Raw genomic sequence first — 27,772 nt, forward strand, 5'->3', positions numbered from 1 at the left:
TATTGCAGTATGCCATAGAAGAGAATCTTAAAACCCTTGCCAGATATCACGCACTACAGATATTTGTAAACACCTATGAGACAAGCTCTTGGCCTTCAGTTCTCCAGCCTGATGAGTCTCAGGACTCTCAGCCTTTCTTCAGAAGGTACATGCTCCAGGAACCCGATCATCTTTGCTGTTCCCTTCTGAACTCTCTCTAGAAGATCCATGTCTGCGTTGAACTGAGGAGCCCAGAACTAGACACAGTATTCTAGATGTGAATTCTTCAGGACTGAGCAGGTGGGGAAATTGGCCTTGCTTGACCTGCTGGCCATGCACTTACGGATGTAAACCAGGGCACCTCTGGTCTGCCAGTCCACCAGGACATGCAGCAGACTTATGGCCAGGCTCTTATCCCCTTGCTTTGAAACATCCATCTTTTCAGAGCTCATTACCATAAGTCACAGAATCACAGAATGGTAGTGGTTGGAAGGGACCTCTAGAGATCATCGAGGCCAACCCCCCTGCCAAAGTAGGCTCCCTACACCATGTTGCTAAGGTAGGCGTCCAGGCAGGTCTTGAATATCTCCAGAGAAGGAGACTCCACCACCTCCCTGGGTAGCCTGTTCCAGTGCTCCGTCACCCTCACTGTAAAGAAGTTCTTCCGCACATTCGTGCGGAACTTCCTATGCTGTACTTTCATCCTATTACCCCTAGTCCTATCCCCATGCACTACTGAAAAGAGACCAGCCTCACCACTATGGCTCCCACACCTCAGGTATTTATAAACCTGGATCAAGTCCCTTCTCAGCCTTCTTTTTTCAAGGCTAAACAGACCCAGTTCCCTCAGTCTCTTCTCATAGGGGAGATGCTCCAGGCTCTTCACCATCTTAGTGGCCCTCCGCTGGACTCTTTCCAAGAGATCCCTGTCTTATTTGTACTGGGGAGCCCAGAACTGGACACAATATTCCAGATGAGGCCTCACCAGGGCAGACTAGAGTGGGAGGATCACCTCCTTCGACCTGCTGGACACACTCTTTTTAATACACCCCAGTATGCCATTGGCTTTTTTGGCTACAAGGGCACACTGCTGGCTCATGGTGCACACTGCTGGTTCATGGTAAGTCACAACCCTGCCTGTACTGGTGCAGGCAGTGATGCCTCTGGTGGTGCAGGACTTCACATTTGCTTCTCTTGAAGTTCATCAGGTTCCTCTCCACCCAGCTCTCCAGTTCTTCCAGGTCTTTCTGAATGACCAAACAGCACTCTGGTGTGTCAGCCACTCATCCCAATTTCACACTGACAGACAATGTGCGGAGGGAAGACTTGATGTTTTTGTCTCGGTCACTAATTATGACATTTCAACAGGACCCAGCACAATCTCCTAGGGAAGATTCCACTTCCCAGAATTTGTTACAAGGATACAGTGGTAAACTGTGTCAAATGCCTTGTTGGAGTCAAGTCACCACATTCGCTACTTTCCTCTCATCGACCCAGTGAGTGATGACATCCAGAAGTCTATGAGTTGTTCAAGCATCATTTTCTCTTTTGAGAAGCCATGTTGACTACTTCCGGTAAATTTGTTTTTTTCCAACAGCCATTGAATAGCATCCACACCAGGTTTCTCCATCTTGTTTACCAGGGATGGAGGTGAGGCTGACTGCCCTCCAGTTTCCTGGGTCATCCTTCTTTCTTTTATTGAAGACTTCTGTGACCCTGGCTACCCTCAAGTCTTCAGGTACCTATCCCACTCGGCAAGTTTTTTCTAAGAAAATAAAGAGCAATTTGTGAAGCACTCTTACCAGCTCCCTAATTCCTCAAGGATGAATCCGATCAGGACTGTGGATCTGAGTGCATTTATTTTGCCATGACCATCTCTGAGCAGATCCTCCTCCACCACTGGGAAGTTCTCTTTTGTCTTCAACCTGAAGGGTCTGGAAGATCCTAACGGCAGTCTGAGCAGTACACACCAAAGCAAAGAAGGAGTTTCACAGAAGGGGAATCAGATGCACAGTTCGGTTCCCACCAGTGCTGAGAATTTATGCTCAGAATTAAAAGAAATGAGTTTCTGATATGGAAAGGAAAATATGTACGATTTTTTCCAGTAGATCATCTTGAAAACAAAAGACACTACAATAAGGAAATGAAGAAGGAGCTCTATGAGGGCAGGAGCTCCAGAGAGAAACATGGGGAAAATCCAGTTTATTCCCCGTTAGTCTGCACATAAGATTCACTTGCTGTCTTTATTGCTTTTCTAACTACTTCTTACTGAAAAAACCCTATTGATACACCATTGGCTGTTCGGTCTTTCTTGTGAGATGTGGAAAGTACTCCACACAACCTTTTACCCCGTTCCATGGACCACAAGGAAAAACATGAGGAGACAAGCCAGGAGGGAAGAATTTTGCAGAAACATGAGGTGTCAAGTGGGTCTAGATCACACATGCGAAATGCTTCATCTCTTGCAAGATAGGTTCCTACGAAACCCTAAGGAGTGAATCAGCTGACATTATATCCACTTGCTGAACTCTTCTAACACATGGAATGAGTCTGATTCCCACACTGTTCCTTCTTGTGTGGGAATGCTTAGGCCTCCCTTCATGACACACAAAAGATGTCTTTGGTGTGGAATGGAAAGCACACAAAGCTGAAAACAAGAGTGCAGAGCAGGAAGCAAACACACAGTCTATGTCATTACCTAGGATGTCTGGCATTCAAGAGGTTCTTGTCAGAAAATAATCGCAACTTTAAGTGACACCTCTGGGTATGGGACAGCTTCAGTCGATTATAAAAGGCAGCCCAGTTCCTTAGTCTCACATTCGCCACTCTTGCCTCTTTCTTCTTGGGAACCAGGTGAGTGTGAGTCCCATTCTTGTCTCTTTCTGTCTTCATCGGGTGGCCAGACACCAACAGATCTCTCATCAGCCAGCAGCTCTGTTTCATGACAAAACTTGGAGCTGCTGGTCATGGTAAAGGGAAGCAGGCAGAAGTTTTCTTCTGGAGGGATGTTGGGACTGCCTTCAGGGGATTCTGGGGTAGGGTCCAAGAAGTTGCTTGATAGGCACTGGGCGGCTTTATCTGGTCCTTGTAGGAAGGGACCAGGAAGCCAACAATCATCCATGCACCGCCTCCAACTCCCGATACTGCATGTGCGTGGTTCCCTCTTGGTAGGATGGTAGACTCATCGTGACTCTCCATTACTCCATTCAATCCTCTCTCCCAACAGGTGTGTTGCCAAACCAAAGACATGTCCTGCTGCAACCCATGTGTGCCATGCCAGCCGTGCGGCCCAACCCCTCTGGCTAGCAGCTGCAATGAGCCCTGTGTCAGGCAGTGCCAGGACTCAACAATCGCCATCGAGCCCTCTCCCGTGGTGGTGACCCTGCCCGGACCCATCCTCAGCTCCTTCCCGCAGAACACTGCCGTGGGATCCTCCACCTCTGCCACAGTTGGCAGCATCCTCAGCTGTCAGGGAGTGCCCATCACCTCGGGGGGCTTTGACCTCTCCTGCATTTCCAACCGCTACTGTGGCAGAAGATGCCCCTGCTAAAGGTGCTGGACACTGACCCAGGCAAGGATCCCCACAGTCTCAGAGCATGGCACTGGACAGAAGAACAGACTTTGTGTTGCTGTTTTCAGAGTAGGTGACCATGACTGGCTTACGCTGTCAGGGCTGACTGAAGGGGCCATCCTGGCTTCTTTGACTACGGGGCCAATGTCTGCTTGCTCCCACCTCCTACCATTCTTTCTTTCTCTTTTGTCTTCTTCTCTCCAAAAAATTCTCTTTGAAGGCCCCTGAAAGTGGTTGAGCAAAGTGCTAGCCTCTCTCCTTTAATGGCTGTCCTGCGGCAGCTTTGCCATGTGAAGAGGGCAAAAGATTATTTTCTGTTCCAGCTGCTCCCTGCCCTTGGAATCTTCACTTGGTCTGACTTCCCTTTCCTCCTTAGACTCATTAAACATTTACTGCAACCTTCTTTGTGCCTCTGTATCATGCATCAGTCTCCTTTTTAAAACGGTCAGATGAGAAGTCTCTTTCTTTCATGAAAAGGCGTGCAAACATGTACCTTCCTTATTTGCAAGATGCGGAGGCAACTGCCAGCACTGATCCTTCAGTCAAGGCCATATTGAGAGCAGCCCTCTCCTGCAGAGTTTGGACTGTGGAACTCAGAGATGACTCAGTATGAGTTTGCATCTGAATACATATTTATTACTGTGCAAGCTAGGTTTTATTCACTAGATACAATCGTGGCATAAGAAGATTGGGTAATTACTATAAGGCACAACATATTGTTCGTTGCCTTCTCCCAAATACATGGTCTAATAACACCCTGACACTGTGACAACTCGTGACCCTCACCATGGCCTAGTTCTTGTTTTTCTTCTTCTCTTGTTCATTAAGCTTTCTTATGAGACCGTAATATCCTTGAAGTTATCATGTCCTCCCTGTTCTCTCAACAAGCTCCCAACACTCACAGCTCTGCTGGGATTGATTTTGTCTCAGTTGTAGTAGCAGTCATTCCCATATCTGTGGCACATTCTGCCAGGGAGCCTGCTATCTGCCCTTGCCAGGACAACCGCAACACTGACCTCAATGTGGGGTTGCAGCAATTGGCATATATTGCAGTGCAACTAGCACCTTAAGTACACTACTTGCTTTGTCTATGCCCCTTAAGGCTGTGTCAAAAGCGTGTTTCAAATTTACATTACAAATAGGGGGACAGAGCCGGGGAGGTCTTGCCATGTCACATCCCGTGTCCTCGCTAACGCCTACTACAACATCTCCCCCTCCCGTTACTCAGTAAAGCCTTGCCCCGTTACAGCACAATACGCACTTATCGCCTACCTATTCAAGCAGGATGATATTTAGGGGATTCTAAATGAGATACATGTCTAAGCGTTTGCCAAACCTTAATATACAATACAATCAATAGCATAAGGCACAACAGCATCAAGAAAAGCAGCACCATGTACAGACGGAGCATAAAATTAAATAGTCCTCTCGCAGTCAGGGACCATCCAAGAAGCACTTCCCACCAATGGTGTTCTCCATTCGTCTTCACTCTTTCTAGGACATGATGTATCTCCTCTGCATCATGGTGAACAGTAATTATTGTTTTCCGTCCATTGTCTTGAATGCGTTTGAGCAAGTGGTACAGGTCGTCATGTTGGAATTGTTTACATACTAAAGCAAGATTCATTCAAATAGGAGCAGGTAATAGATCTTGAACCATTGTGTAATTAGACTGTAACAACTGATATTTAGTAACTGGAACTGAATAATTGAAATCACACCCTATAATGCTGGTAAAGGTGCAAACACAGATACTTGAAAGGTTACTGGTATCCCTTTTAACACTACCTATGAGTATGGAATCGCAAGAAGTCCTCATGAGTACACATCCCCTCCCTATTAGTCATCCGACATCCCACTGTTATCCCTTGTCCAACTTCTCCCTGAAGTCAGTGAAGCCAGCTAGTGATATCCCAGCCGCGCACTTATAGCACGGCCCTTGGGGACCCTGTGCTCCTACTGCGGCAACAACAGCCCCCACTATTCCATTTTGTATTGCTGCCACCAACTCCTCAATAGTAAAGGGTGCTGCCTTTTGTCCTATCTAGGACATATTTGATCACCTCTCCTGGGGTCTGTAAATTATCAAGGGTGGCTCTCAATAGGGCTTTAATATCAGCATGTGACTTTTACTTCAGACAATCCAATATGGGCCGGGCCTTGGGCCACCTTAGGAAGGTCTGACCCTTCGACAGCTTGCAAGAGTCTGTCTGCAAAGCTCTGAAATGATTCAGTTGGCCCCTGAGCAAAATTTCTCCAGGGGACCAAGGACTCAGTGTCCCGTGCTAGTCTTTTAAATGCTTGAATCATCGCATCTGTGGTTGCTATAAGATCCCCCAGTCCCAAGTTAGCTACCTGTCCTTGGGGGGAAGTCAAGCCCCTAGCTTTTCCTGCAAGCCGCTGTAAGGTTGTTCCGTGCACTGGATGATGCGGATCAACCTCAGCAGCTTCTGATATTGCCTGTAACTCTGACATCCATTCCAACACCCACAGTGTACAGAGTGCACTGCACAGCTTGCGAACCATGCGCATCAAGACTGTAACACTGTAAGGTAGAAGGGGACCTGGCGTTGTCAGGGCTTCTGGAGCATTAAGTGAAAGGGCTGATTTCAACCCTCGTTTCTTTGCACAATTGATCAGGTGGGTGATGCCTTTAGGATCAAGGGGTACCCATTCTGGACCCTCGGTATTAGTAAGTATTACTGGGAAGGCCTCTGGTACCTTGCCGTCCCCTAATAGACTAGCCCTAACCTTTCCCCAATCCATTAATGTGTGCCCCCTAGTTCCCCAATGAGAGTTCGCCTCCTCCTCCCCCTCACTATCGTCCCCAACCACACAAGGACGTTGCGGCTTCTGTATTTTTCTTCCGCCCAGTTCCTTTTGTCCCTGCAGTGCAGGTTGTGTAACAGTAGTCGCACATGATCTCAGTTCCTTGAAAGGATATGTGGGCTGGCCGTGTGGGTCCAGGTACAGTGGCAGGGGATGAGTCAGAGAACAGCTGCCATCATCTTGTAGATTTTCACCTCCACTGGGTTCGGATAGGACTGTTGATCCATCAGGCTCATGTAAGGTCGGCAGCAGACTGGCGGTGTGGAGTGGTGGCAGCTTCAGTGGCAGTCTTATGACCTCCAAACATCTGCAAACGATATTACGTCCACCCCACTCCTAACTCCCCTGGGGATCAGGAGCATTTGATTGGCACCCCCTCTGACCCTGCTAGGTTCTTTTAGCGGCTGCCTTAGCTGGGAGAGGGAGCCCAAAAAGCTGTCTGGCTGCGCTCATTGCCTTCCCTTCTTCCTTTGCTGCCTTAAGCGCCCCCAACATTAGGCCCCATGTTTTAAGTTTGGCACCCTTCTGGGCTCTCATACATACCAAGGTAATCTCATCTCACTTCTGAGGATCTAAAATCTCATCGGCTGAAATATCCTTGAAGTTATCATGTCCATTGCTGAGGATAAAATCAATCACATAATCTCCGTCCCTGCTAAAAGCTGATCTGACCAGTTCTGAAGAAGTGTGGTATACTTGCAGTGTCATCAGGTGGTCTTCAGCGTGCCCTGCTCTTACAGAGTGATTTGGCTGCACTGACCCCTGCCAACACGTTCAAGAACATGGGAGACCTGGAATGCCTGTCTACCAACAAAGACTGGGTAAAGAACTGGTTGAGCGTGTCAGCCTCAACAAGTGCTGTTGAAGTCTTTTCAAAATAGCAGTTTATCAGAGGGGAGACATTCTTTCTTTGCCCGTGTCTTCTGACCATTGAACCTGTGTTATCTCATCATGTTATTCATCAAACCACTTGACAAATTCACTTCCACCTGTGCCCTGGTTATCCTGACTGCATCTCTGCACATCTGGACAGCACGTCTGTATTCTTCCTAGGCCGCCCATCCCAGCTTCCACTGCCTATACCTCTCCTCAAAGTCCTCTAGTATGACCATCAAGCTCTTGCTCAGTCAGATGGGTTTACCATCTGCTCTGCGCTTTCTTATACTGTGGGATGAAGAGCTCTTCTGATCTCAGAAACATTTCCTTGAAGTTTAGGTTTCCTCCTGCTCTGGTCATTTTTAGACATTTAAAGACAGACTCCTGGGGCACATCAGTCAGCACAGGATGCAGGCAGGGAATAGGAGAGGTGACATCAATAATCTAACTTAATCCCTAGGAGGCTTTTGCCATTATCAATCACAGAATCACACAATGACCCGAGTTGCAAGGGACCTCAAGGATCATGAAGCTCCAACCCCTCTGCCTGGCAGTGCCACCAAACTTCCATGTTTACTAGATCAGGATGCCCATGGCCCCATCCAACCTGGCCTTGAACACTTTCAGGGAAAGGTCATCCACAACCTCCCTGGGCAGCCCGCTCCAGGACCTCACAACTCTCCTGACACCAAATCTTCCCTCTTTAACCTTCCATTTCCACTTGTCCAGCTATTATTCGCCCTTTCAAAGAGTTTACACCCCAGAGAATTATAGGTTCCCTTCAGGTACTGAAAAGCTGCAATGAGGTCACCCTGCAGCCTTCTTTTCTCCAGGCTGAACAAGCCTAGAGAAGGGCTAGGTTTGTTCTCCCAATAGAAGGGAGGACCAACCAGAACGTGATCCAATTGAAGCACCACCGATTTCATTTGTAAATGGCAGGATACTCCAGATGCATCTATAAAGTATTTCCAAAACGTAGACAACACGTATGCTTCATCTAGTTGGTTATATGGACAGAGTAGGAGTGGGCATCCAGACTGAGGCAGACCCAAGAGGGGCCTGGCTGAAGGCTCCACACAATGACTGCAGTGGATCAGCAGGGACCCTCAACAAGCCAGGAGGTAAGAGAATGCCAAGCCAGGCGCAGGCTGGCTCTGGTCAAGATACCCATCCACATTATGATCTCCAGGACCTTGGGCACATGTATAAGCAGAGAAACATCAAAGAAAGTAGAAAAAGCAACTGGTTAAAGAGTAATCACAGATTACTTCCTCAACTTCAAAAGAAGGTGCCAGAAATATGAAATCATTACAGTGTGCACTGGCCTCTAGAACAGTGATGGAGTCTCCCCAGCTGATTCCCACTAAATTCATGGCTTTCCCCCTAAGAATTCTGTGTGCAATCAACTGAAATCAGAAAATCAGATAGACACAGGAGAGTATGCAGCAGATGTTTAATGAGTCAGAGGGGGAAAAGATATCTCTGGAAATGCAGACAGCAAGCGTGGTGAGCAACAGGTGATGAGATGAATCTGCTCACCAGTCCTACAACAGCGCTGCCACCACACCCACACATAGTGGCCAAGTAATGAAGAGAGGTTGCAGGTCACTCAATTCTGGCTTTCCAATAGTATCAAAGATCTCTGATGCAAAAAGACAACCAAGACACTAGATAAGAAGAGGAAGAAAAGAGAATTCTGGTCTAATTTCTGCATGTTGTCAGCAAAGTCCAGCTGGCTCCACCCTTTCTGTCTTGCAGGGCAAAAACAGCAGCACAAATTCTGTTCTTCTGTCCAGTGCCATGTTACGATTTCCAGGGGGACCTTGCCTGGGATTAGTGTCCAGCACCTTTAGCAGGGGTTGCATCTTCTGCCACAGTAGCGGTTGGAAATGCAGGAGAGGTCAGAGCCCCCCGAGGTGATGGGCACTCCCTGACAGCTGAGGATGCTGCCAACAGCAGCGGAGGTGGAGGATCCAACGGCGGTGTTCTGCGGGAAGGAGCTGAGGATGGGTCCGGGCAGGGTCACCACCACGGGAGAGGGCTCAATGACAATGGTGGAGTTCTGGCACTGCCTGACACAGGGCTCATTGCAGCTGCTGGCCAGAGGGGTTGGGCCGCACGGCTGGCATGGCTCACATGGGTTGCAGCAGGACATGTCTGCGGTCTGGGAGTGCACCTGTAAGGGTATAGGACAGGATGAAAGCAGAACGGGAGGATTTACGAGGAACTGAATACCAGCAAGCCATGAATGAATCAACACCCATGCACTCTGTGCATCTGGAGAATGTGAAGTGGTAGGCAAGGTGTTCTTGGACCCCAGATATCTAGCTTTCGGCAGGGCAGAAATGCCCTCCCGTACCTATCAAGCTAGTTCCTAAATTGGAGTCCACAAGCTTCACAGGCTCAAAGTCCTAGATAAATCTTCACTTCTCTGCCCCATGACAAGCAGACTCAGGATTTACCATGGAACAGAGGCATCTCTGTTATTCACTCAGATACTCACTGTACTTAGTCCTCCTATATTTGGACAACAGGGAAGGGAAGGAGATTCTCACTCACCAGGTTCCTAAGGTCGTAAGAACGGTGGATGAGAGAGCAAGGTGCTGGGGTCCCTTTTATAATGGACATGAGATGACCTATATCCAAAGGCATTGCTTACAATGGTGATTATTTTCTGTCATGCTGTACTTGCACAGAATGCAAATCATCCCAGATAATGATATGGGTGGTCTGCCAGCTTCCTGTGCAATTCAGTTTCGTTTCTGGCTTTATGCCATGTCACTTCCTGACTGAAAGCACCTTTTAAGAGGCATGATGAAGAGAAGCCCAAGCATTTCCGCACAACAAACACCGGTGTGGGCTAAATGCTCCTTTCATGTGCAACAAGAGTCCAGCCAAGGCAGAAGATTTCTGAATACATAAAAGTGCAGAGCAGGAAGCCAACACACAGTCCATATCATTACCTAGGATGTTTGGCATTCAAGAGGTTCTTGTCAGAAAATAATCACTACTGTAAGTGACGCCTCCGGGTATGGGACAGCTTCAGTCGATTATAAAAGGCAGCCCAGTTCCTTAGTCTCACATTCGCCACTCTTGCCTCTTTCTTCTTGGGAACCAGGTGAGTGTGAGACCCATTCTTGTCTCTTTCTGTCTTCATCAGGCGGCCAGACACCAACAGATCTCTCATCAGCCAGCAGCTCTGTTTCATGACAAAACTTGGAGCTGCTGGTCATGGTAAAGGGAAGCAGGCAGAAGTTTTCTTCTGGAGGGATGTTGGGACTGCCTTCAGGGGCTTCTGGGGTAGGGTCTAAGAAGTAGCATGATAGGCACTGGGCGGCTCTGTCTGGGTCCTGGTAGGAATAGACCAGGAAGCCAACAATCATACATGCACAGCCTCCAACTCCCGATACTGTATGTGCGTGGTTCCATCTTGATAGGATGGTAGACTCATCGTGACTCTCCATTTCTCCATTCAATCCTCTCTCCCAACAGGTTTGTTGCCAAACCAAAGACATGTCCTGCTGCAACCCATGTGTGCCATGCCAGCCGTGCGGCCCAACCCCTCTGGCTAGCAGCTGCAATGAGCCCTGTGTCAGGCAGTGCCAGGACTCCACCATTGTCATTGAGCCCTCTCCCGTGGTGGTGACCCTGCCCGGACCCATCCTCAGCTCCTTCCCGCAGAACACTGCCGTGGGATCCTCCACCTCTGCCACAGTTGGCAGCATCCTCAGCTGTCAGGGAGTGCCCATCACCTCGGGGGGCTTTGACCTCTCCTGCATTTCCAACCGCTACTGTGGCAGAAGATGCCCCTGCTAAAGGTGCTGGACACTGACCCAGACAAGGATCCCCACAATCTCAGAGCTTGGCACTGGACAGAAGAACAGACTTTGTGTTGCTGTTTTCAGAGTAGATGACCGTGACTGGCTTACGCTGTCAGGACTGACAGAAGGGGCCATCCTGGCTTCTTTGACTACATGGCCAATGTCTGCTTGCTCCCACCTCCTCCCATTCTTTCTTTCTCTTTTGTCTTCTTCTCTCCACAAAATTCTCTTTGAAGGCCCCTGAAAGTGGTTGAGCAAAGTGCTAGCCTCTCTCCTTTGATTGGCATTTAGTTGGTGTCTCGTGGCAGCTCTGCCATGTGAAGAGGGCAACAGATTCTTCTCTGTCCCTTTTGCTCCCTGCACTTGGAATCTTCACTTGATATGACATTAGTATCCTATTTAGACTCATTAAACATTTGCTGCACCTTTAATTATGCCTCTGTATCAGTGTGTTCTTAATTTTAAAATGGTCAGATGAGAAGTCTCTTTCTTTGATGGAAATGATCACAAATATGTAAGTACCATATTGCCAGATGGCGAGACAAGAGTAGATGTTCATCCTTCAGCAAGGCCACATCTAGAGCAGCCCTCTCCTGCAGAGGTCGATCTCTGGAACTCAGAGACAACTAAGTATGAATTAGCAGCTGAGTACAGATTTATTACTGTGCAAGCCAGCTTTTATTCATTACATACAATTGTGTCATAAAAAGACTGTGTAATTACTATACGGTGTAACATACAGTTGTTTGCCTTCTCCCAAATACACGGTCTAATAACATCCTGACACTCAGACAACTCGTGACCCTCGCCATGGCCTAGTTCTTGTTTTTCTGCTTCTCCTGTTCATTAAGCTTTCATATGAGGGCGTAATATCCTTGAAGTTTTCATGTCCTCCCTGTTCTCTCAGCCAACTCCCAACACTGTCACAGTTCTTCTAGGATTAATTTTCTCTCATTTGTAGTAGCGGTCGTTCCCGTGTCTGTGGCACATTCCACCAGGTAACTAGCTATCTGCCCATGCCAGGATTATCGCAACACTGACTTCAACGTGCAGTTGCAGCAAATGACATTTATTGCAGTGCAACTCGCACCTTAAATACACTACTTGCATTGTCTACACCCCTTAAGGCTGTGTCAAAAGCGTGTGTCAAATTTAAATCACAGAGAGTGGGACAGAGTGGGGGAGTTCCTGCCATGTCATATCCCGTGTCCTCACTAACACCTACTCCAACTTCTCCCCCTCACCATGCTCAGTAAAGCCTTGCTCCATTACAGCACGATACGCGCTTATTGCCTTCCCATACTAGCACTGAATTAGTGCAGGATGATATATAGGGGATTATAATCGAGCTACACTCAATCAATCACACTATCTCCATCCCAACTAAAAATTTTTCTGACCAGTCCTGTAATGTGATACACTTTCAGTCTCATCAGGTGGTCTTCAATGTGCTCTGCTCTATAAGTCAGAGTTATTTTGCTCCTCTGACCCCCACCTACACATTCAAGTTCATAGGAGAAACAGGATGCTTGACTACCCACAAAGACTGGGGCAAAGAACTGGTTGATTGTGTCAGCCTCAGCAAGGTCTCATGAACTCTTTTCAAAATACCCATTTTTCAGTAAGGGAATGTTCTTTGTTTGCCTGTGTCTTCAGACCATGGAACTTGTGGTATCTCATCTTGTTATTCATCAAAACCCTTGACAAATTGACTCCCACCTGTGCCCTGGATATCCTGACTGCATCTCTGCACATCTGGACAACAGGTCTGTATTCTTCCTAGGCCACCCATCCCTGCTTCCTCTGCTTATACCTTTCCTCATAATCCCCTTGTTTGACCATCAAGTTCTTGCTCAGTCAGACTGCTTTCCCTTCTGCTCTGCATTATTTCTTACACTATGGGATAGAGTGCTCTTGTGATCTCAGAAAGGTGTCCTTGAAGGACTAACTGCTGTGGTCAGTTCCTGTGTTCCTAAGGATAGTCTCCCGGGGCACATCAGTCAGCACAGGAGGCAGGCAGGGAATAGGAGAAGTGAGATCAATAATCTAACTTATTCACTGAGGATTTTGCCATTATCAAGAGAAGGGGGAACACAACCAGAAGATGATCCTGTTGATGTACTGCAGATTTCATTTGTAAATAACAGATGACTTCAGTTCAGATACACCTATAGGGCGTTTCCCAAAAGTAGGCCACATGTATGTTATGCATAGAAGATTTCATGGCCAGAGCAGGAGTGGGCATTCAGGCTGAAGCCAGACCCAAGAGGGGCCTGGCTGAAGGCTCCACACACTGACTGCAGTGGAGCACCACTGACCCTCACCAAGCCAGGAGGTAACAGAATGCCAGGCCAGACACAGGCTGTCACTGGACAAGATACCTATTCTCATGATGTGTTCCAGGCTCTTGGGTGCATGTCTAAGCAAACACACATCAAAGCAAGAAGAAGCAGCAGATGTTTAAACACGGATTACTCTTTAAACTTCAAAAGAAGGTGCCAGAAATATGAAATCATTACAGTGTGCACTGGCCTCTAGAACAGTGATGGAGTCTCCCCAGCTGATTCCCACTAAAGCCGTGGCTTTTCCCTTAGGTCTTCTGTGTGCAAACAACAAAAAACAGAAACTCAGATGGACACAGAAGAAGATGCAGCAAGTGTTTAATGAGTCAGAGGATGGAAATAATATTATTGGAAATGCAGACGTCAAGTGTGGTGAGCAGCAGGTAATGAGATTAAGCTGCTCACCAGTCCTACGGCAGATTTGACAGCAGGCCCACACATAGTGGCCAAGAAATGAAGAGAGGTTGCAGGTCACTCAATTCTGGCTTTCCAATAGTATCAGAGATCTCTGAGGCAAAAAGACAACCAAGACACTAGATAGGAAGAGGAAGAAAAAGAGAATTCTGGTCTAATTTCTGCATGTTGTCAGCAAAGTCCAGCTGGCCCCACCCTTTCTGTCTTGCAGGGCAAAAACAGCAGCACAACTTTTGTCCTTCTGTCCAGTGCCGTGTTATGATTTCCAGGGTGACCTTGCCTTGCATTAGTGTCCAGCACCTTTAGCAGGGGTTGCATCTTCTGCCACAGTAGCGGTTGGAAATGCAGGAGAGGTCAAAGCCCCCCGAGGTGATGGGCACTCCCTGACAGCTGAGGATGCTGCCAACAGCAGCGGAGGTGGAGGATCCAACGGCGGTGTTCTGCGGGAAGGAGCTGAGGATGGGTCCGGGCAGGGTCACCACCACGGGAGAGGGCTCAATGACAATGGTGGAGTTCTGGCACTGCCTGACACAGGGCTCATTGCAGCTGCTGGCCAGAGGGGTTGGGCCGCACGGCTGGCATGGCTCACATGGGTTGCAGCAGGACATGTCTGCGGTCTGGGAGTGCACCTGTAAGGGTATAGGACAGGAAGAAAGCAGAACGGGGGGATTTACGAGGAACTGAATACCAGCAAGCCATGAATGAATTAACACCCATGCACTATGTGCATCTGGAGGATGTGAAGTGGTAGGCAAGGTGTTCTCGGACCCCAGATATCTAGCTTTCTGTAGGGCAGAAATTCCCCCCGGTGCCTATCAAGCTAGTTCCTAAATTGGAGTCCAATAGCTACCTACACACAGGCTCAGAGTCCTAGATAAATTTTCTCTTCTCACCCATGACAAGCAGTCCCAGGATTTGGCATGGAACAGAGGCGGCAGCATCTCAGATATTCACTGAGCTGAGACCTCCTTTATTTGAACGACGGGGGGGGGAGACTCACACTCACCTGGTTCCAAAGGAGAAGGTGGTAAGAACGGTGGATGAGAGTGCAAGGGACTTGGGTCCCTTTTATAATGGACATAAGATGACCTATATCCAAAGGCACTGCTTACAGTGGTGATTATTTTCTGATTGGCTTTTCTTGTCCAGAATGCAAATCATCCCAGATAATGATATGGGTGGTCTGCCAGCTTCCTGTGCAATTCAGTTTCATTTTTGGCTTTATACCATGTCACTTCCTGACTGAAGGCACCTTTTAAGAGGCATGATGAAGAGAAGCCCAAGCATTTCCGCACAACAAACACCCTTGTGGGCAACACACTCCTTCCATGTGCTACGAGAGTCCAGCAAAGGCAGAAGATGTCAGCTTAGGTCATTCCATATGGTTTCTTACGGGAACTTTTGTGAAGAGGTGTACCAGATCCAGACTGTGACACACTCCCAATTGACCCTTCTCTCTGCAATATACTGCTGCCCTGTTTTATCCTCTACCTTACTATGTCTCTGATCATGGAATGGGGCACAAACTTTTGCAATTTGGTCTCCTGACCTAAAAAAAAATACAACACTCGAGCAAACGCTGTAATGCAAGTGCTGTTTTAGTAAAAAAATGAAGAGAGGCATTCAGAGTTCAGGTAAATACCCACACAGTTGACGTAGTGTTTTAGAGAAGATTCACACAGGTCTATGAGGATTTTTCCCATGCTTCACCATGTAGATCCTGATCCAATGCACCAGGGCTGAGGGAGTTCTAAGAGAAGTCCCGCAAATAGCAGCAGGACCACTGAGTCTTCACAGAGTTGAAGGGATTCCATGGAACCTCTAGTGATCATCTTCAGAGGGACTTATCAACTAGGAATAATCTGAGTTTCAATTTCTGCTCCATTACCCCTTGTTCTTTTGCAGTACACCACAAAAGAGAGTCTGAAAACCACTGCCAGATATCACACACTATAGATATTTGTAAACTCTGAGGAGACACGCTCTCAGCCTTCAGTTCTCCTGCCTGACGAGTCTCAGGACTCTCAGCCTTTCTTCAGAAGGGAGATGCTCCAGGCACCCGATCATCTTTGCTGTCCCCATCTGAACATTCTCTGGAAGTTCCATGTCTGCATTGATCTGAGGAGCCCAGAACTAGACACAGTATTCTAGATATGAATTCTTCAGGACAGAGTAGGTGGGGAGGATGACCTTGCTTGACCTGCTGGCCATGCACTTCCTCCTGTACACCTGGACACCATTTGCCTTTGTGTCCACAAGGCCACACAACCCACATCTGGCCAGGCTTTATCCTTCTGCACTGCAAAGTCCATTTCCTCAGAGCTCATTTCCAACAAGTCACTCCGCAGCCTGTACTGGTGCAGGCAGTGATGCCTCCGGTGGTGCAGGACCCCACATTTGCTTCTCTTGAAGTTCATCAGGTTCCTCTCCACCTAGCTCTCCAGTTCTTCCAGGTCTTTCTGAATGACAAAAGAGCACTCTGGTGTGTCAGCCACTCATCCCAGTTTCACACTGGCAGAAAATGTGCGGAGGGGGGACTTGATGTTTTTGTCTCGGTCATTGATGATGACATTCAACAGGACCAGACCCAGCACAATCTCCTAGGGAACACCACAACCTAAGCACATGCAACTCAATTTGGACCCATTCATTGTGAAACTGATTTCAGATAATCAGTGTGTTCTCAGTCCAGCTCACTGTGCTCTCACCTATCCCACACTTCCCATGCTTTGTTTCAAGAATGCTGTGGTAGACTGTGTCAAATACCCTCTGGAGTCAGGTTACACCAGATTCACTGCTCTCCTCTCATCGACCCAGTGAGTGATGACGTCCCAGAAGCCTATGATGTTGGTCAAGGATCATTTTCTCTTTTGAGAAGCCATGTTGACTACTTCTGATAGATTTCTTTTTTCCAACTGCTAGTGCATAGCATCCACAGCAAGTTGCTCCATCTCCTTTACCAGGGATGGAATTGAGGCTGACTGCCCTCTAGTTTCCCGGACCATCCTTCTTGCTTTTATTGAAGACTGGTGTGACGCTGGCTACCCTCCAGTCTTCAGGCACCTATCCCACTCAGCAAGATTTTTCTAAGAAAATAAATAGCAATTTGTGAAGCACTCTTACCAGCTCCAAAATTTCTCAAGGGTGAATCAAGGGTATCAGCATAGTCTCATAGTATCATAGTCTTGTGCGGGTTGGAAGGGACCTTAGAGATCACCGAGTCCAACCCCCGGGATTTGAGCATCTGTGTAGCAGAGCGGCACTTCTACCACTTTCGCCACAGGGGGCATTCAAACCCCGGGCCCCAATTTTGCAAGGCGGCATTCCTACCACTCATTTAATGTGCTACGAGAGTCCAGCAAAGGCAGAAGATGTCAGCTTAGGTCATTCCATATGGTGTATGGTGTAGGCGGCATTCCTACCACTGCGCCACCGGGGCACAGGGTGACCATCTCTGAGAAGTTCCTCCTCCACCACTGGGAAGTCATCCCTTGTCTCAGACCTGGAGGGTCTGGAATGTCCAACGAGCAGTCTGAGCAGTACAGACTGAAGCAAAGAAGGAGTTTCACAGAAAGGGAATCGGATGCACTGAGCGGTTCCTACCAGTGCTGAGAATTTATGCTATTCATGGCAAAAATTAGCTTCTGTCATGAAAAGGAAAATATGTAAGATTTTTCCCAGTTGATTATCCATAAAATTAAAGACAGCACAATACAGAAAGCAAGAAGGAGCACTCCAAGGGCAGGAGCTCCAGAGAGAAACATGGGGAATGTCCAGCTGATTCCCCATTAGTCTGCACATAAGATTCACTTGCTGTCTTTATTGCTCTTCTAATTCCTTCTTACTGAAAAAACCCAAGTGATACACCATTTGCTGTTTGGTCTTTCTTGTGAGACGTGGAAAGTACTTTTAACCTATTCCAAGATCCCCAGGGGAAAACATGAGGAGACAAGCCATGTGGGCAGAATTCTGAAGAAAAATGAGGTGTCAAGTGGGACCAGATCTCACTGGGGAGATGGTACATCTCTTGCATGATAGGCTCCTAAGAAACCCTAAGCAGTGACCCAGCTGACATCAATTCCACTTGCTGGACTCTTCCATATATGAAATGAGTCTGATTCCCACACTGGTCCTTCTTGTGTGGGAATGCTTGGGCCTCCCTTCATGACACACAAAAGATGTCTTTGGTGTGGAATGGAAATTACACAAAGCTGGAAACATAACAGGGCAGAGCAGGAAGCCAACACACAGTCCATATCATTACCTAGGATGTTTGGCATTCAAGAGGTTCTTGTCAGAAAATAACCACTACTGTAAGTGACGCCTCCGGGTATGGGACAGCTTCAGTCGATTATAAAAGGCAGCCCAGTTCCTTAGTCTCACATTCGCCACTCTTGCCTCTTTCTTCTTGGGAACCAGGTGAGCGTGATCCCCTTCCTTGTCTCTTTCTGTCTTCATCGGGCGGCCAGACACCAACAGATCTCTCATCAGCTAGCAGCTCTGTTTCATGACAAAACTTGGAGCTGCTGGTCATGGTAAAGGGAAGCAGGCAGAAGTTTTCTTCTGGAGGGATGTTGGGACTGCCTTCAGGGGCTTCTGGGGTAGGGTCTAAGAAGTAGCATGATAGGCACTGGGCAGCTCTGTCTGGGTCCTGGTAGGAATAGACCAGGAAGCCAACAATCATCCATGCACAGCCTCCAACTCCCGATACTGCATGTGCGTGGTTCCCTCTTGATAGGATGGTAGACTCATCGTGACTCTCCATTTCTCCATTCAATCCTCTCTCCCAACAGGTGTGTTGCCAAACCAAAGACATGTCCTGCTGCAACCCGTGTGTGCCATGCCAGCCGTGCGGCCCGACCCCTCTGGCCAGCAGCTGCAATGAGCCCTGTGTCAGGCAGTGCCAGGACTCAACAATTGCCATCGAGCCCTCTCCCGTGGTGGTGATCCTGCCCGGACCCATCCTCAGCTCCTTCCCACAGAACACTGTTGTGGGATCCTCCACCTCTGCCGCAGTTGGCAGCATCCTCAGCTGTCAGGGAGTGCCCATCACCTCGGGGGGCTTTGACCTCTCCTGCATTTCCAACCGCTACTGTGGCAGAAGATGCAACCCCTGCTAAATTTGCTGGACACTGACCCAGACAAGGATCCCCACAATCTCAGAGCTTGGCACTGGACAGAAGAACAGACTTTGTGTTGCTGTTTTCAGAGTAGATGACCATGACTGGCTTACGCTGACAGGACTGACAGAAGGGGCCATCCTAGCTTCTTTGTCTACATGGCCATTGTCTACCCATTCTCTCTTCCACCCATTCTTTCTTTCTCTTTTGTCTTCTGCTCTCCACAAAATTCTCTCTGAAACTTGCTGAGTGACCAGCTAGCCTCTCTCCTTTGATGGGCATTTAGATGGGTGTCCTGCGGCAGCTTTGCCATGGGAAGAGGGCAACAGGTTTTTCTCTGTTCCTGCTGATCCCTGCACTTGGAATCTTCGCTTGGTCTGACTTCCCTTTCCTACTTAGACTCATTAAACTTTTGCTGCAACCTTCTTTGTGCCTCAGTATCATGCGTCAGTCTCCTTTTTCAAACAGTCAGATGAGAAGTATCTTTCTTTGATGGAAATGATCACAAATATGGAATTACCATATTTGCCAGATGGGGAGGCAACCATAGACATTCACCTTTCAGTCAGGGCCACATCTAGAGCTGCCCTGTCCTGCAGGCGTGGGTTTGTGAAAGTCAGAGACAAATTAATATGAGTTAGCAGCTGAGTGCAGATTTATTACTCTGCAAGCTAGGTTTTATACACTAATTACAATCATGGCATAAGACGATTGGGTAAATAGGATACGGTGCAACATATGGTTGGTTGCCTTCTCCCAACTACACAGTCCAATAAAATCCAGACAAAGTGACAACTTGTGACCCTCGCCACAGCCTAGTTCTTGTTTTTCTGCTTCAGTTGTTCATTAAGACCTGCTTGGTTTGGATGACCACAGTCTATGAACAGTTGTCAGGAAACACTCCATGTCCAGGACACCCATGCTTGGTATCAGAATTAGCGAAGAAGATGGAGAGCAGATGGAGGTTATACATGATGCTCCCGAGAAATATCAGTAATGCCAGAATCTGCCTCCTGAACACCTACTCAGACTTTCCTGTACAGATGTCAGGGGCCGTGAATCTCTCCAGGAATGAGGCATGGTGCTTTGAGCAAGAGCTGCTGGGCAAGTCATGACAGAACTCTTTGCAATAAGGCTGCATTCTGTCCTTCTCCATGCAGATGGAACAGATGAACGTACACACACAAGCCAGTTCCCAGTAATTCCCAGTGGAGTAGGTGCAAAGGCCAAGAGAATGATTTGAGAGATCAGGAGCTCATGGGCTCACGCAAAAGGGAGTTACATCAGCACTGCATTGATCTGTCCGTCCTAGAGAACCTGATTCTCCTCCAAGACTCCCCAAAGATCCTGAGGAGTGTTCCAGCTTCCTGGGGGCAATAGGATGTTTTGTATGGCAGGAGGGGATGGAAGACCGTGTCCAGTCTTGGCCGCATTGCGTTGGGGCCAGAGTACAGAGGTACCAAGCTGAGGGATTCCATACGGGTGTTGAAGTTGTAGGTCTCTCAATGGTTTTATGTGGGATGGTATTCAGAACAGGTCCAAGCAAGGTCCCCAACCACGAGGAGGGTTCAGTGATGGTGGTGGAGTCCTGGCACTGCCTGACATAGAGCTCACTGCAGATGCTGTCCAGAGTATTCTGGCTGCAGGGCTGGCATGACTGGCCCTGGTTACAGCAGGTCTAAACATTAGTCTGGACATGCACCTGCTGGGGAATGGGTTAGACAGGACACAGAACACTGCATCACTGAATCTTACAACTCTTCCCGCTGCGATGTTCCCTTAATGGTCTTCTTACCAAACTCTGAAAGCTAGAATAATTAATGTCACTGTATGTCCTTGTTCAGGCTAGATCCCTGAGAAGGAAGTTAAGAGAGCCACGTAAACAGGACAGGGAAGAGGGGGAAAGATGGGAAAGAAAATGCAGGGAGATGGGCACAGATGAAAAAAATACAGCAGAGCAACAATGTAGGGGAACACTTTGCTCACTAAATATAAATGCAGACCTTTAGATTATGCAATAAAATACCAAGGCTATTCAACCAAATGAAATGAGAGTGAGATTTCAAAACCAAAGCATTTTCTCCAGTACTGTAGGCTAGAAAACAAGGGAGCAGTGAGAGGAAAGAGGGCAGCTTTGTGACTGGCAATCAGTTTTAACTTTCCCTCCACCAAGTGGAAAACAGAAATGGAAAAGTGAAGTCTTTGAGAAGTTATAGTCCATTTTTCTCTTCTGAGATCTAGTGACCAGAAATGTCCCGTGCAATAAGAAGTATGTAGAGCTACAGACAAGACAAAATATACTGAAACCATTAGTACACCATCCTGCTTATGAGTCATTTTCAGGTACTGGCAAACCTTCTCCACAAGCCTACTCTCAGTGTGTTCTCTCACACTGTGGACAAACAGGGGATTGCAATCACCCAAACGTAGCCCCTTGCAGAAGACCTACATGAATTTCAAATGGGCATATTTTTAAGCTAGTCATGATCCCTTTAGATGCTAACAGTTACCTCTGACGCATTACATGCCCCGTTCATCTTAGTCTACTTGGCTTATTTGCTGAGGATACAATCAATCACACTATCTCCGTCTATACTAAAAGCTGTTCTGGCCAGTCCTGTAATGTGGTACACTTTCAGTCTCATCAGGTGGTCTTCAATGTGCTCTGCTCTTACAGTCGGAGGGATTTTGATTCCCCAACCACCACAAACACGTTCGAGGACATGGGAGACCTGGGATGCTTGACTACCAATGAGGACTGGGTAAAGAACTGGTTGAGTGTGTCAGCTTCAACAAGGGCTATTGAAGTCTTTTCAAAATACCCATTTTTCAGAGAGGGGATGGTCTTTGTTTGCCCATGTCTTCTGACCATGGAACCTGTGGTATCTCATCTTGTTATTCATCTATGATACACCTAGGCAAATTCACTCCCACCTATGCCCTGGCTATCATGACTGCACCTCTGCACATCTGGACAGCAGGCCTGTATTCTTCCTAGGCCACCCATCCCTGCTTCCACTGCCTATACTTTTCCTCATAATCCTCTAGTTTGACCATCAAGTTCTTGCTCAGTCAGACTGCTTTCCCTTCTGCTCTGCATCATTTCTTACACTATAGGATAGAGTGTGATCTCAGAAAGGTGTCCTTGAAGGACTACCTGCTCTGGTCATTCCCATGTTCCTAAGGATAGTCTCCCGAGGCACATCAGTCGGCACAGGAGGCAGGCAGGGAATAGGAGAGGTGAGATCAATAATCTAACTTATTCACTGAGAAGATTTTTCCATTATCAAGAGTAGGGGGAACACAACCAGAAGATGATCCTGTTCATGTACTACAGATTTCATTTGTCAATAACAGATGACTTCAGTTCAGATACACCTATAGGGCATTTCCCAAAAGTAGGCCACATGTATGTTATGCATAGAAGATTTCACGGCCAGAACAGGAGTGGGCATTCAGGCTGAAGCCAGACCCAAGAGGGGCCTGGCTGAAGGCTCCACACACTGACTGCAGTGGAGCACCACTGACCCTCACCAAGCCAGGAGGTAACAGAATGCCAGGCCAGACACAGGCTGTCACTGGTCAAGATTCACATTCACATGATATTTTTCAGGCTCTTGGGTGCATGTCTAAGCAAAGACACATCAAAACAAGGAGAATCAGCAGCTGGTTATAGAGTAATCAAGGATTACTCTTTAAACTTCAAACGAAGGTGCCAGAAAAATGAAATCTCTGCAGTGCGCACTGGCCTCTAGAACAGTGGTGGAGTCTCCGCTGCTGATTCCCACTAAAGCCGTGGCTTTCCGCTTTGGTCTTCTGTGTGCAAATAAGAAAAACCAAAAACTCAGATGGACACAGAAGAGGATGCAGCAAGTGTTTAATGAGTCAGAGGATGGAATAATATTATTGGAAATGCAGACGTCAAGCGTGGTGAGCAGCAGGTAATGAGAATAAGCTGCTCACCAGTCCTACGGCAGATTTGACAGCAGGCCCACAAATAGTGGCCATGAAATAAAGAGAGGTTGGAGGTCACTCAGTTCTGCCTTTCAGATATTATTAGTGATCTTTGAGGCAAAAAGACAACCAAGATACTAGATAGGAAGAGGGAGTAAAAGAGAATTCCGGTAGACTTTCTCCATGTCATCAGCAAAGCCCAGCTGGCCCTGTCCTTTCTGTCTTGCAGTGCAAAAACAGCAGCACAACATTTGTCCTACTGTCCAGTGCCATGTTACGATTTCCAGGGGGACCTTGCCTGGGATCAGTGTCCAGCACCTTTAGCAGGGGTTGCATCTTCTGCCACAGTAGCGGTTGGAAATGCAGGAGAGGTCAAAGCCCCCCGAGGTGATGGGCACTCCCTGACAGCTGAGGATGCTGCCAACAGCAGCGGAGGTGGAGGATCCAACAGCGGTGTTCTGAGGGAAGGAGCTGAGGATGGGTCCAGGCAGGGTCACCACCACGGGAGAAGGCTCAATGACAATGGTGGAGTTCTGGCACTGCCTGACACAGGGTTCATTGCAGCTGCTGGCCAGAGGGGTTGGGCCGCATGGCTGGCATGGCTCACATGGGTTGCAGCAGGACATGTCTGCGGTCTGGGGGTACACCTGCAGGGATATAGAACAGGAAGGAAGCAGAATGTGGGGATATATGAGAAGCAGATTTACAGCAAGCTGTGAAGTATCCAATGCCCATTCACTTTGTGCATCTGGAGGATGTGAAGCGGTAGGCAAGGTGTTCTCGGATCCCAGATTTCTAGCTGTCTGCTGGGCAGAAATGCCCTCCGGTGCCTATCCAGCTAGTTCCTAAATTGGAGTCCACAAGCTACCTACACACAGGCTCAGAGTCCTAGATAAGTCTTCAGTTCTCTCCCCCATGACAAGCAGTCCCAGGATTTAGCATGGAACAGAATCATCTCTGTTATTCACTCAGATACTCACTGAGCTGAGACCTCCTTACCTGAATGACAGGGACAGGGAGGAGACTGCCACTCACCTGGATCCAAAGCAGAAGTGGTAAGAACGGTGTATGTGAGAGCAAGGAACTGGGACCCCTTTTATAATGGACATAAGATGACCTATATCCAAAGGCATTGCTTCCAGTGGTGATTATTTTCTGATGAGCTGTTCTTGTCCAGAATGCAAATCATCCCAAATAATGATATGGGTAGTCTGCCAGCTTCCTGTGCAATTCAGTTTCATTTTTGGCTTTATGTCATGTCACTTCATGACTGAAGGCACCTTTTAAGAGGCATGATGAAGGGAAGCCCAAGCATTTCCGCACAACAAACACCGGTGTGGGCAACACACTAATTTCATGAGCTAAGAGGTTCCAGCAAAGGCAGAAGACATCAGCTTAGGTCATTCCATCTGGTTTCTTACGGGAATTTTTGTGAAGAGGTGTACCAAATCCAGACTGTGATGCACTCTCAGCTGACCCTTCTCTCTGTTAAATTCTGCTGCCCTGATTTGTCTCCAGCTCTTCTCTCTCTCTGATAAAGGAATGGGGCACAGTCTAGTGCAGAGTGGTCTTCAAATAAAAAAGACACAAGAGCAAATATTGTAAGAGGAGATCTTATTTCGTAAAAAAAATAAATAATGTATAATAGAGGGAGGCATAGGGGCAGCTGGTAGATACCCACCTGAGTGATGAGAACAGTGATTTAGAGTAGAATGATACCGTATAATGAGAATTTTTCCTACGCTTCACCGTGTAGATCCTGATCCTAGTTATCAGGGTTTAGGTTGCGTATTGGGGGGAAGTTCATTAATATTAGAGTGATGTGGAGTTGGAACAGGCTGCCCTTATAGGTTTTGATGCCCCGTCCCTGGAGGTGTTCAAGGCCAGGTTAGATGGGCCCTGGGCAACCTGGTTTAGTTAATGGTGAGGTTGGTGGCGCTGCCTGGCAGAGGCTTGGAGATTCTTGATCCCTGATATCCCTTCCAACCCAGGCCATCCTTGATTCTTTGATTCTGAGGGAGTTTAAACAGAAGCTCTGCAAAAAGCAGCAGGACCACAGAGTCACAGAGTTGCAGGAATTGGAATGGACCTCTAGTGATCATCTTCAGAGGACCTTATCATCTAGGAACATCCTATGTTCCAGTTTCTGTTCTGCTGCCCCTAGCTGTATTGCAGTACGCCATAGATGAGAATCTTAAAACCCTTGCCAGATATCACGCACTACAGATATTTGTAAACACCTATGAGACAAGCTCTTGGCCTTCAGTTCTCCAGCCTGATGAGTCTCAGGACTCTCAGCCTTTCTTCAGAAGGTACATGCTCCAGGAACCCGATCATCTTTGCTGTTCCCTTCTGAACTCTCTCTAGAAGATTCATGTCTGCGTTGAACTGAGGAGCCCAGAACTAGACACAGTATTCTAGATGTGAATTCTTCAGGACTGAGCAGGTGGGGAAATTGGCCTTGCTTGACCTGCTGGCCATGCACTTATGGATGTAAACCAGGGCACCTCTGGTCTGCCAGTCCACCAGGGCATGCAGCAGACTTATGGCCAGGCTCTTATCCCCTTGCTTTGAAACATCCATCTTTTCAGCGCTCATTACCAACAAGTCACAGAATCACAGAATGGCAGTCGTTGGAAGGGACCTCTAGAGGTCATCGAGTCCAACCCCCCTGCCAAAGTAGGCTCCCTACATAATGTCGCTAAGGTAGGCGTCCAGGCGGGTCTTGAACGTCTCCAGAAAAGGAGACTCCACCACCTCCCTGGGCAGCCTGTTCCAGTGCTCCGTCACCCTCACTGTAAAGAAGTTCTTCCGCACATTCGTGCGGAACTTCCTATGCTGTACTTTCATCCCATTACCCCTAGTCCTATCCCCATGCACTACTGAAAAGAGACCTGCCTCACCACTATGGCTCCCACACCTCAGGTATTTGTAAACCTGGATCAAGTCCCCTCTCAGCCTTCTTTTTTCAAGGCTAAACAGACCCAGTTCCCTCAGTCTCTTCTCATAGGGGAGATGCTCCAGGCCCTTCACCATCTTAGTGGCCCTCCGCTGGACTCTTTCCAAGAGATCCCTGTCTTTTTTGTACTGGGGAGCCTAGAACTGGATACAATATTCCAGATGAGGCCTCACCAGGGCAAACTAGAGTGGGAGGATCACCTCCTTCGACCTGCTGGACACACTCTTTTCAATACACCCCAGTATGCCATTGGCTTTTTTGGCTACAAGGGCACACTGCTGGCTCATGGTAAGTCACAACCCTGCCTGTACTGGTGCAGGCAGTGATGCCTCCGGTGGTGCAGGACTTCACATTTGCTTCTCTTGAAGTTCATCAGGTTCCTCTCCACCCAGCTCTCCAGTTCTCCCAGGTCTTTCTGAATGACAAAACAGCTCTCTGGTGTGTCAGCCACTCATCCCAATTTCACACTGGCAGAAAATGTGCGGAGGGGGGACTTGATGTTTTTGTCTCGGTCACTGATGATGACGTTCAACAGGACCCAGCACCATCTCCTAGGGAACCCAATAACTTATGCACCTGCAACTAGATTTATACCCATTCATTGTTACACTGAAATCAGCTGATCAGTCTGTTTTCTGTCCAACTCACTGTGCTCTCACCTATCCCACACTTCCCACGATTTGTTACAAGGATACAGTGGTAAACTGTGTCAAATGCCTTACTGGAGTCAAGTTACACCACATTCGCTACTCTCCTCTCATCGACCCAGTGAGTGATGACGTCCCAGAAGCCTATGACGCTGCTCAAACATCATTTTCTCTTTTGAGAATCCATGTTGACTACTTCTTATAGATTTCTTTTTTCCAACTGCTTGTGCATAGCATCCACAGCAAGTTGCTCCATCTCGTTTACCAGGGATAGAGATAAGGCTGACTGCCCTCTAGTTTCCTATGTCATCCTTCTTGCTTTTATTGAAGACTGGTGTGACACTGGCTACCCTCCAGTCTTCAGGTATCTATCCCACTCTGCAATTTTTTTCTAAGAAAATAAAGAGCAATTTGTGAAGCACTCTTACCAGCTCCCTAATTCCTCAAGGGTGAATCCCATCAGGACTGTGGATCTGAGTGCATTTATTTTGCCTAGACCATCTCTGTGCAGATCCTTCTCCACCACTGGGAAGTCATCTTTTGTCTCCAACCTGGAGGGTCTGGAAGATCCTAACGGCAGTCTGAGCAGTACAGACCAAAGCAAAGAAGGAGTTTCACAGAAGGGGAATCAGATGCACAGTTCGGTTCCCACCAGCGCTGAGAATTTATGCTCAGAATTAAAAGAAATGAGTTTCTGTTGTGGAAAGGAAAATATGTAAGATTTTTTCCAGTAGATCATCTTGAAAACAAAAGACACTACAATACAGAAATGAAGAAGGAGCTCACCAAGGGCATGAGCTCCAGAGAGAAACATGGGGAAAATCCAGTTTATTCCCCGTTAGTTTGCACATAAGATTCACTTGCTGTCTTTATTGCTCTTCTTATTACTTCTTACTGAAAAAACCCTATTGATACACCATTAGCTGTTCGGTCTCTCTTGTGAGACGTGGAAAGTACTCCACACAACCTTTTAGCCCGTTCCATGGACCCCAAGGGAAAACATGAGGAGACAAGCCAGGAGGGAAGAATTTTGCAGAAACATGAGGTGTCAAGTGGGACCAGAGCGCATGCGGGAAATGTTACATCTCTTGCAAGATAGGCTCCTACAAAACCCTAAGGAGTGAATCAGCTGACATCATTTCCACTTTCTGAACTCTTCTATATATGAAATGAGTCTGATTCCCACACTGTTCCTTCTTGTGTGGGAATGCTTGGGCCTCCCTTCATGACACACAAAAGATGTCTTTGGTGTGGAATGGA

The 27,772-nt window shown here is 47.6% G+C and overlaps 2 protein-coding genes and 4 pseudogenes across 6 annotated transcripts; 3 read left to right on the forward strand and 3 right to left on the reverse strand.

Annotated features, from left to right (window-relative positions):
- Positions 1–3,205: 3,205 nt before the first annotated feature.
- On the forward strand, positions 3,206–3,766 carry LOC146757252 (feather keratin Cos1-2 pseudogene; annotated as a pseudogene).
- A 4,942-nt stretch (positions 3,767–8,708) lies between these two features.
- LOC146757253 (feather keratin Cos1-1/Cos1-3/Cos2-1-like) lies at positions 8,709–9,907 on the reverse strand. Of its 2 annotated transcripts, none has more exons than XM_085523660.1 (2): positions 9,815–9,907; positions 8,709–9,431 (listed from the first exon to the last, which is right to left on the reverse strand). In XM_085523660.1, the coding sequence occupies exons 1-2, from the start codon at positions 9,905–9,907 to the stop codon at positions 9,105–9,107; spliced, it is 420 nt and encodes a 139-aa protein (XP_085379786.1). In that variant the 3' UTR covers positions 8,709–9,104. The 2 variants fall into 2 exon arrangements, with proteins under 2 accessions (XP_085379786.1, XP_085379787.1); XM_085523661.1 differs by having other exon boundaries at positions 8,709–9,419; positions 9,788–9,907.
- A 421-nt stretch (positions 9,908–10,328) lies between these two features.
- Positions 10,329–11,501, forward strand: LOC146757254 (feather keratin Cos1-1/Cos1-3/Cos2-1 pseudogene; annotated as a pseudogene). The gene is made up of 2 exons (XR_014937101.1): positions 10,329–10,373; positions 10,748–11,501. The product of XR_014937101.1 is annotated as a feather keratin Cos1-1/Cos1-3/Cos2-1 pseudogene (transcript).
- A 2,259-nt stretch (positions 11,502–13,760) lies between these two features.
- Positions 13,761–14,458, reverse strand: LOC146757255 (feather keratin Cos1-1/Cos1-3/Cos2-1 pseudogene; annotated as a pseudogene). The gene has a single exon (XR_014937102.1). The product of XR_014937102.1 is annotated as a feather keratin Cos1-1/Cos1-3/Cos2-1 pseudogene (transcript).
- Positions 14,459–18,207: 3,749 nt separating this feature from the next.
- Positions 18,208–19,397, forward strand: LOC146757256 (feather keratin Cos1-2). The gene is made up of 2 exons (XM_085523663.1): positions 18,208–18,251; positions 18,626–19,397. The coding sequence occupies exon 2, from the start codon at positions 18,647–18,649 to the stop codon at positions 18,950–18,952; it is 306 nt and encodes a 101-aa protein (XP_085379789.1). The 5' UTR covers positions 18,208–18,251; positions 18,626–18,646; the 3' UTR covers positions 18,953–19,397.
- Positions 19,398–22,585: 3,188 nt separating this feature from the next.
- On the reverse strand, positions 22,586–23,958 carry LOC146757257 (feather keratin Cos1-1/Cos1-3/Cos2-1 pseudogene; annotated as a pseudogene). Its single transcript, XR_014937103.1, has 2 exons — positions 23,942–23,958; positions 22,586–23,553 (listed from the first exon to the last, which is right to left on the reverse strand). The product of XR_014937103.1 is annotated as a feather keratin Cos1-1/Cos1-3/Cos2-1 pseudogene (transcript).
- Between the last annotated feature and the right edge of the window lie 3,814 nt (positions 23,959–27,772).

Source organism: Coturnix japonica, chromosome 24 (assembly GCF_054131305.1).
Source record: "Coturnix japonica strain WE chromosome 24, WE-NBRP24, whole genome shotgun sequence".
NCBI lineage: Eukaryota > Metazoa > Chordata > Aves > Galliformes > Phasianidae > Coturnix > Coturnix japonica.

Coding starts and splice junctions, on each gene's coding strand:
- LOC146757256 (XM_085523663.1), top strand. CDS start 18,647: ATGTCCTGCTGCAACCCGTGTGTGCCATGCCAGCCGTGCGGCCCGACC.
- LOC146757253 (XM_085523661.1), bottom strand. CDS start 9,907: ATGCCTTTGGATATAGGTCATCTCATGTCCATTATAAAAGGGACCCCA. Junction 9,420..9,787: donor AGAATCTCCTTCCCTTCCCT/GTTGTCCAAATA, acceptor GTGCACTCCCAG/ACCGCAGACATGTCCTGCTG.